The sequence below is a fragment of the Corvus moneduloides genome, chromosome 5 (genome assembly GCF_009650955.1).
Source record: "Corvus moneduloides isolate bCorMon1 chromosome 5, bCorMon1.pri, whole genome shotgun sequence".
In the NCBI taxonomy this organism is placed as follows: domain Eukaryota; kingdom Metazoa; phylum Chordata; class Aves; order Passeriformes; family Corvidae; genus Corvus; species Corvus moneduloides.
Genome location: NC_045480.1, coordinates 18,863,517 through 18,873,429, shown reverse-complemented (window position 1 = coordinate 18,873,429; position 9,913 = coordinate 18,863,517). Strand labels below are relative to the sequence as shown.

The window sequence follows — 9,913 nt, the reverse complement described above, 5'->3', positions numbered from 1 at the left end:
TGTTCTGAAGTGGTACATATTACATGTAAACACTAAGGGAATCCTTTCCTCTAGCCCAGTTACTTCACATCATTCTCCTTTTAATCTTCTTCTCTGGATCCTACTAGGATTTATTACTGGTACTACTTATATAGCTAATTGCCAAGGCTTATTAGATAAAGAGATTTTTTTTCTATCTGTAGTTCTTCTTCTAAGACCAGCACCATCCCATGCAGTTTCTTCCAATGATACCAACATTAAAGTTCAGCAAGTGACCATTTTCTCTGCAAAAACCTCAGATCTAATTTCCACTCTGTTCCAGAAGAATCAATTTATCATTTCAGAAAATGACTGAAGGGTCTTGGAAATAATTTTGAGACGTAATGTCCATATTGTCCCTGTTTCAAAAAACAGAAGTTCTGCAACTGTTGGGTTTCTGACTATTTTATGTGTCTTAGTGGCAAACACCTTTGCAGATGTTTCAATAAAAAAGTCTGTAATCCTTCCTTAAAGCCAGGGATTTTTTTGTTGTTTTTGTTGTCATTCTTGCCTCCCTTAATTAACAACCACTTTTAGCCCTTTCACAGTCTTTCTTACAAGTAGCCTTGTAGTTCTTCTATCAGTTTACTACAAAACTAGTTAGTACTGGTAGGCTTCTGCTATTCTATATTCTTTTTCTGCCATGTCCACTTCCCATATCAAAAACTTTCTTCAAGTGACTGTGTCACTTGTGCTTGCAAACTGAGACTGCATAATTTCTAGCTGTTCCTTACAGACCTACTATTCTGTCAAAACAAGAAATAAGCTAATTTACTGAATTTCTGGCTTTAATTATCAACCAACTGAATGAAATGTCAGAGAGTCTGCAACTAAGAACAGGATTAAAAGGAGTCAGGTGCACTAGTTGCAATAATGAAGTTGCTAAAGTTAAACAATTAAACACAGTTCATTTCTTCTTATTTAATAAATTATATAAAAAAGTGAAACTTTTTTTTTTTACACATTATTAAAAAACAGTTTCTTATCTAACTTCAGCAATAATACAAGCAATAATGAAACCAATTTAGATTTTTGGGTGGACATTCCATATCCCATTTAAGTGGAGTCCAGTGTGCACAGCCTCACAAGTACTGATGACTTTTCACTCCCAGGGTTGGTCTTCTTTTGTGCTGTTCTGGTTCCATAGACGACCTCACTGTTCATTTGGGGGAAAAAAACAAACAAAACAAACAAAAAACAAACCCATATTCCTTGGTTAACATTGAAAAAAACCAACAAAATGTGGCAAGTTTCAACACCTGTTCAAACCATAAGTACTTTTGTATCATCATACAGATGTTCAATTATGTTTGTCACAGCAACATGGCATTTTATCTTTAGCCTTGTAGAAAAAAATGAAACCCGATAGTTTATGCACATACACGCACAGAGTACACTTGACAAGAACGCTTTTATGTGGTTTACATTTCACTTTTATTTAATCCTCAAAACTGCCCATATTGCAGGGGTTTTCTTGATGAAATATGGAACTGAGCAATTCATTCTACAAAATTATGGTAAAAACTTGCTCGTTTTTCTACCTTTATTGCTAAGAAACTTTACAGGTGCACAGTTTGTAAAAATAACCCTTTTAAGACTGAATGTATACACATGCTACAGGATTTTAAAAACTGACGTTAGCATAGCACCTCCAGATGGGGCAAATGCAGTGCTGAACATAGACAGAATGTTTACTAAGTTAGAACTGCTCATTTATTTTACAGCTTCTAAAGGGAAGAAATTGTTCAGTCCTAAAAGGGTTAAGTAGAAACCCTAATATACTTCTTTTTCTAACAAAGCTGCCACTCAATCCCACAGTACAGTGCTTGAAAACAAAGTCAAAAGTCTGGCACAGGAAAGTATACACATTTGTTCAGTACTCATAAACACAGCTGCTTTTGAAAGAAAGTAAATAATATGGTTAATAATTGAAGAACATCTTAGTTTCAAGATGGACATCCCTATAGAGTCATTTAATCCACAAGTGGGTGGCTTACTTCCAATAGATAATTTGTTTCACTTGGCATTAATATTTTCTGTATGGGGAATTCATCAATTTATGTCTTGAGTTAATGTCTTTTCAGGTAACCACTCTGATTTTATAAGTCTGTGCAATGAAAACAAGTACAGAATACCATTATTAACACAGTTGTGGGATGCCCTCAGGGCAAATAATTAGGAAAAACATCAGCAGCAGGTTATTAAAGACTACGCTAGTGTTGAATTCTGAAACACAGTTCCAAACGACAGAAAACAAGAAAAGGCATAGCTAAATTAGAGCACTCACTTTGCTTTTTCTTCCTATAGTTGGAACTATAACAACATTCTGAACACAGACTCAATTTCTATGTATACAGAATTAACAGCAGACTTAACAGCTAGACTTGAACAGTTTTAAGAGTTTCATACTGAAACATTCTATAAGTAGTTTTATCAAAATCTCGAGATATTGTTAATATCATGAAAATTGATTAACAGCTCACAAGGCCAATATATGTAACAATATCACCCCACAGAAAAAAAGTTCAGGAAGATAATACGTCTGAACAACTGCATGTATTAACAACAGTAAGGACCTGGAAGACCATTTCTGTACTACAGAATAACTACTGGCAACAAGAGAGCCACAAGCCAAATGAAAAAATGTGGTTTAAAATGGTCTTGTAAGCAGAATAGGCTCTTTTTTCACCCACTTGGCTGTAGTGTGTAGAACAGCAGATATTAGGCTAAATCTTTACAAGTCAAGGGATATTATATCTATTGGGCAAAATTACTGCACATAAAGAAACTGAATATAAAAAGTATTGCATTTATACGTAAAAAATTTAAAATAATGAGTATAAAAGCACATGTCAAGTTCTGAAAAGCTATTTTAAATAGTCTTTGAAGGTTAAAAGGCTTGCTATGGTTTGCCTGCTGTGTGTCTATCATGGTTTCTTGAATACCCTCTAGATCTGATATATGTATCTTGTTTATTTTAATTCTCAGTCTAATTAGTGATGAAAATCTGTGGCTCTTGAACTAAGCTGTACTGTAAGATATTTATGTGCTTCTAACAAAAACATTGTGAAACGATTCCTGCCACAACACAATAAACCAAAATTTTACAGCACATACAAAGGTAAACAGATTTGCAAGTAAATGCCAGTAAACAGTTTAAAACAGAGATAAGGCCACAATGAATCCTGCCCTTGGTCACTGAAATGGAGATGAGGTGAGGCAGCATTCACTAGTGCTAGGAACCAGCATCGCGACTACATCACGGGAACACGTTTCATAATACAGAATAAGGAGTATGAAGGCCTGTGGTAGAATACAAGCACATTTTAAGAGGAGAGTGGCACTGATTTTACTATCTGCTAAATACGCTTTATAACCAATTTCTTCCTTTAAACACATTGTTTTCACACATACAATGGAGCACTAAAGCAAACAAATAGAATGGAGCGTCAGAGTACACAGATACGATGCAGAGATGATGCCTTAAAATGGTGGTGGATGTTGAAACTGGAATAAGTGGTCAGAAATAAAAACCCTATGAAAATGGTCAACAGGTAAGCTTGTAAGCAACGCACTGTAGGAAACCACAGGTTCACATTTACACAGCAGTTGTGACTTTTGCTTCAGGGTATAGAAAAGGCTGAACACACCAAGAAATTTGTATTTTGGCTTTTAAAGAGGAAGATCACACTGTCAGAACTTGTCCTACAAGTCTATGCCTAGCTCTGGGACTACAAATGAACTACTGGGGTATACTTTCAAATACAAATGAAGCAGGCAGGTCTACAAGGAGGGACAAAATACGGTAAAGTCAAAATGAAATACAAATGCAACAACCAACAAAGTCAAAGTGCAAATGAGCCTTGAATTTATGCTGGAGAGAAGACTTGAATGTTGCACAAGCTGTTGGCAGGGAAAAGGAAACCCACAGGAAATAAGGATGGGAAGAGCTGACATCTTCATAGTGCTTTTATGATTTTCTATTTGCCCATTTCTAAGTAATAAAATTTACTTCTAGTTATTACTGTATGATCACTTCACAATGAAAGCACGTTCTCAATACAAGTGTTACACAAAAGCCTGGCCTAATTTACTGAACAGTATGAAGAAAAACATGCTCGTTGTGATTCTTAAGTGATGAAGGGCATCACCTACCAATCCCATTTGTAGCACATACTTCTCATGGTACTTCAGTTACATGCCAATAAGACAGAAGACATGCTGCCAAATGAAGTTATTGGGAACATTCCACTTTTGAAATAAAACATTTAACTTACACTTAATACAAATTATGTACAAGATTAGAAAAACCTGAACAGATCCTGAAACATTTTCAGATGTAATATGACTGAGCAAGGAAGAGGGGGAGTAACCCAGTAACAACCCTTCAAAAACACCAACATATGCCTGTGACATGAACAATCATTAATATGACTGCTTGAGATGCCACTTTTAGGAAAAAAAACCTCATGTAATGTTAGAACCTCATGAATTATCACTATAAATACATATTTAAAAAAGAAAAACAGAAATAACTATTAACAATGACTGAAAACAGAGCACTAAAGTTAACATACATTGCATGTATTGCAGGCAAGGCAGAGGCATTTTTTAAAGCTTTTGCACAGACTTCATATAATCTTAAAAAAAATATGCTGGCCTTTACAAGGTTCTACTTGCTGAAATAAAAACAATTTCAGTTCATAAAAAGTCACAAGACTTCAGTTTAAAAAAAGGAACAGTTCCAGCCACAGACCAAAAATATATATTTTTTTTAAAACTGGAAGAGTATGGTAATTAGATTATACAAGCATGGTCAGGCTTGGAACCTGAATATACTTCAGAGCAAAAGCTCAGAGGAAAAAAAAAATATAAACTATTTGGTAACAAAAGTGTACTATATGTTGTGATACAAAAAAGGTATGGTGAAAATGTACCTTTTATACTAAAGCTTATACAAGTTCCTTGGTCCATAAAAACTATGTTGTGTTCATGTTTTCTAGTTTGCTCAACATGTATCCCAGCCACATTTTTGTTTCTTGCCCACTAAAAAAAACACAGCTGAAAAATAGATTTTCAATAAAGTTCTTATGTTTCGGATGTTGGTTTTTTTTTATTGTGGCTTCTGTTTTTAAGATCAGCACTTGCAGGTAACAAGGTTCAAATCATATCACCTAAAATGCGAAAGTGTTTTCCCATGAAACCACAAAAATTGTTCAGTTCTCTTGAATGTAGCATGAAAAGTCAATTAAAGTCCAGACAAACAACAGTAGTTAGGAAACTACAGTTGCTGTAGATGATGTGACATTGGTGGGGTTTGTGCTGACGCTTGTGTAACTTCCCTCACTGTTTGTGTTTGTTTCACTGGAAGCCATGAGGCTTGAGTTGGCTCTGAGAATTGCTCCAGCAGCACTGCAGTGTGGCCGTGGCCCTGGTTCCGGTGTGTATGTAAAGGTAAGGCTGGTGGAGTAAATTATGCCATCGTTACGGACCAAAGTTACTGGAACCTGGACTGGCTGTCGGACCCACCTCCAACCCTCTCGAAATGCAGAAATGTCTGGAACAACACAAAGCATGCTCTCTGCACATCTGAAAAACAGGAGAGTCAACTGAGCACAATGTACTTAAGTTGAAAGAATACAATAGAACAGAACAGTTCAGTTGGAAGGGACCTACAATATTCAACTAGTGCACACACTGACCACTTCAGGGCTGACCAAAAGTTACAATCATATTATTAAGGCCAAATGCCCTTTATTTGCTTAAACACAGAGAGGCTAGGGGTATCAACCACCTTTCTAGGAAGCCCGTTCTAGCATCTGACCACCTTCTCAGTAAAGAAATGTTGCCTTATGTCCAGTATAAATCTTCTGTGGTGCAGCTCTGAACCATTCCCATGTGTCCTGGCACACGACAGCAGGAAGCAGAGCTCAGCACCTCCCTCTCTACTTCCCCTCCTCAGGAAGCTGCAGAGAGCAATGAGATCACCCCTCAACCTTCTTTTTTCTAAACTAGACAAGCCCAAAGTATTCAGCTGCAACTCCTAGGGCCTTCCAGCCCTTCACCAGCTTTGCTGCCCTTCTCTGGACACATGCCAGTACCTGAACATCCTTCATAAACTGAGGGGCTCAGAACTGCATGCAGTGCTCGTGGTGAGGCTGCACCAGTGCTGAATGCAGTGCAATAGTCACCTCTTTTCACCAGCTAGATGCAACCTGGCCTCCCTGCTGCCAGGGCACATTGCTAACTCATCCTGAGCCTCTGGCAACCAGTACTCCCAGACCCCTTTCTGCAGCACTGACAAGTGTACACCTGAGTGTGTACACAAGCACACACTCTTCAAAGCACCCAGTAGAACACAGACACCATAAAAGTAATAAAAAATATTGTACCTGTACATGGTTTCAGCTTCCACATCCCCAAACCAGACACGTAAATTTGGAGTGAAGTTCTGTCCTGTAAGTTCCAACATCGCTACATCCCCACCACCATTCAACTGGAAAGGGAGCAAACAGAAAAAGAAGAAAAAAATCCCCCCCAAATATATATATTAATGAAAATAAACACTCTCCCCTCAGGAAAAAATAAACAAACAAAAAACCCCAACAAACAAAAAACCCCACCAACCAAAAAAAGTCACAAACAAAACCTTCACATACAGGTAAGAACTTTAAACAACACTGTTTCTATCAGCTGGACAAAACCAAAACACACACACAATCTACACAACTGAAATATAAAGAAGTAACACGTCCAAAAGATACTGCCAATTAATTTGATACTATGAAAGAATTTCGAAGTTTTGATAATGGCCACTTAGAATAGATGTCAACAAGTCTTTGAAAACAGAGAACAAAATATTTCAGAGAAGGTATTAGGGGAGTTTTTCCTCTGCCAAGTACTGGGGGTTTTTTTAGTAAGGCTCTCTTTGATCTATAATTGGCAAGAGTCAAAAACAATTTCTAAATAATCAAACAGAAATCCTAGGGATATCACTACCATAGTACTTTCAGAAATAAAATTCTTACTGTATACAACAATATTAGTATTATTCCTAGAATGGATAGACTTGTGTATTCTGAAATGTAAGTAAGAAAAATTATTACAACAAAGTAATTTTATTATTTATAAAGCTATTGACACTGTTTTCCTACAGTATTTCACAAGGGTATCATGAACATTAAATGACTATGATAAAAACGATCTCACATAAAACAGTATATTACAACAAACTACAAACTTACTTGAAGACTTTCTACAACAGGCACAGGTGTCACTGGAGCATGGACTGGACCCATCCCCTCATAAAATGTATATTCTGCTTTGTCTGTGCTAATGATTGTCCAAGAAGCTCCATCATTAATCATTTCTTTATTTGGTTCTTTTGGGCATGGAGTGGCCTTAGAGAGAAAGAAAAGTTTTAAATCTGATCTGTAGATATGTTTGTCAAGTCACAGACCTAAAAACCAACTCAGCCAGTAATAATGCCTGTTATTTCAAAAAACGTATTTCTTTATGTTTTCCTCTAAAAAATGGCCTAGAGAAACAGCCTTCATATTTCAGAAAAACTACTAGAAAACTAGTATTTGTGAGAGCACCATAACTCTCACCTAGGACACTGTCACCTCTCCAACCTTATGTCTGAGTTTTATTTTAGTTCAACTTTCAAAATTTTAATGTTATTCAATAGGTGTCAATAAAAAAACTACAGCAACTAGAAGTAGCTGCTTTAAAACAGATCTTTAATTAATACAAAGCATCCAAAACAGCTGAAGACTGAAGTGGGCCTTTTTTTCTTTTTAGAGTTCTTCACCCTCCACAAAATGATGGAAAACACAAGTTTATATTTCAGTGTTTGTGCAAAGACATAGGAGAGAAGCTGAAATGATAGCCTTGCAAATTAGAATAATGGAATCATAGAATGGCTTGCATTGGAAGGGACCTTAAAGATCATCTAGTGTGTCCCTCTAAATATTACTAAATTAGTATAAATATATATACAGATAGATAGATACACAGAAAATACACAGACAAGTATTTTTTTATGGCAACAGAAGCCCCTGAACAATTTCACCACCTAGCAACTCGTAAGAAACTTGTGTAGAGGTCAAACACTGGCACAGAAAAAAATTCTAACAGCTAGATTCTGTTTCCCTCCATTAAGTTTTAAGGATATATCGGTATGTAACCGTAACCTTCACTCTTCAAAGTGGCATATAAACTTCAATTAGCATGAATTGTCCAGACCAGATGTTAAAAATCAAAGCTGTATTTTCATGTGGACTCTTCGTTCTGGTATGATTATGTAAAAAGCATCGAAAACAGCTCGCAAGGAAGTGTGTAACATGGATAGTAACTACAGATCTTTCCAAACTCAAGACACCCAAATAATACTTCCATCAGAAACATATGGAGCTTCTGAATTACTAGCCCAACTACAGGAGAAAGTTTCACAAAGGATGTCTGGACTTCAGGCGGCTCTCTTGAAAGCTGTTTATTGCATAGGGAAGTTACAGCATTTCAGGGAGTGGGTATCCAGAGCCAGCCCTACAGCTGCCAGCTCCAGCTGTAGGCATACCTGAAGCCCCTTTCTGTTCAAGTTACAAAGCATTAGATACTTTTCTTTGCTGAGTATCTTAATACATAACAACCAATAAGCACCATACACAATACCTTTACATTTGCCTATAGCCTATCATAGCTACTACCATCACCATATTATAGTCATTATTATCCAATCACAAGAGTAAGTAAGTTACAATTTAAGCTTACAGTGGAAAATTCTCAGACCTCTCTTCTTGCTTTCTTGTTTGCCTGCAATAGTTCTTTTTGGTAAAAACATGTTTTCTATTTACTTATGCTCTTCTTGAGACTTATTTACTTGGTGAAAAACATGTCTTTGTTTGTAGTCACATACCTTTGTCCTATTCATAAAAATCTCCTTCCAACTCATCTCCAACCTTTGCCTTCTCAGTTATTCAGTGGTCAATGTTTCAGCAAAACATCTTTTACTCTATATCAAAACTTACTTTCATTTCTATCTGTTTCCTCAGTTTCTACATTCAGAGATCTTTCTGCCAAGCCTATGTATCTGTGAAACTTTCTTACTAAACTTTCATCCTCTCCAACACCCAACTTCAAAAGAGAAGCCATTATATAGGAACTGCTGTATAGTATTTTGAAGCAAGGCACCTTTCCTATAGGCTGATTGCAATTCTTGTTGGCATGGAATGATATACTTTGAGTCATAACAAATAAAACCACGGATATGAAAAAATGAACAACCCTGTAAAAATCCTTGACTGACTTTTTTCAGATTTCCTAAGTCCATGAAGTGGAAGGCAAACGCCACAGAATTTGTTCTCAAAATCCTGTTGCATCAAGAATCATTTCAGTAACACATTACTCCTTCTGTTACAGAAATCTTTGAAAGGTTTCAATTCCCTTTGCAGAAAAGCATTCTTCCTTGTCACTTCCAAATAGGGCTCCGGGGGCATTTCTCACCTTTTCTTTCCTTCCCTTTTTTAAGTAAATTTTCTCAACAGGTGGCACTGGAAGATTAAAATGGCTTAACATCACACTTAGTACCTCATGTACTGTCTGGCTTCAACTGGAGACAGAAGTTACAACTTGGGATCCTAGGGTTGCCACTGACGGTTTTCTGAAACCACCACCTCAATGTGCGGTGGCAGCTGCAAGTGACGACACCATGGTGGACACCAGCAGATAAAAGTGATGAGAACAAGCTGTCTTTACACTACAAAGGTGTAAATCCTTTGTTCACCTAATTCTGTAATACTGTGTGCAGTTGTGGTCTCCCTGTCTAAAAAAGTCAGAGCAAAAAACAAGAGAAGGGACAGAAAGGGCAATTAAAATCACCAAGGAGTGCTGAACT

At 36.8% G+C, this 9,913-nt stretch overlaps 1 protein-coding gene across 2 annotated transcripts in view; it reads right to left on the bottom strand.

Moving 5' to 3' along the window:
- Positions 1-906: 906 nt before the first annotated feature.
- The window catches only part of RBPJ (recombination signal binding protein for immunoglobulin kappa J region), a 60,946-nt gene continuing 51,939 nt past the window's right edge, over positions 907-9,913 (bottom strand). For both annotated transcript variants that reach the window (XM_032108863.1, XM_032108864.1), the window contains exons 9-11: positions 7,263-7,418; positions 6,411-6,514; positions 907-5,607 (exon numbers count right to left, since the gene is read on the bottom strand). In XM_032108863.1, the coding sequence (XP_031964754.1) occupies positions 5,292-5,607; positions 6,411-6,514; positions 7,263-7,418 (576 nt within the window). In that variant the 3' untranslated portion in view covers positions 907-5,291. The remainder of the gene's footprint in view (positions 5,608-6,410; positions 6,515-7,262; positions 7,419-9,913) is intronic.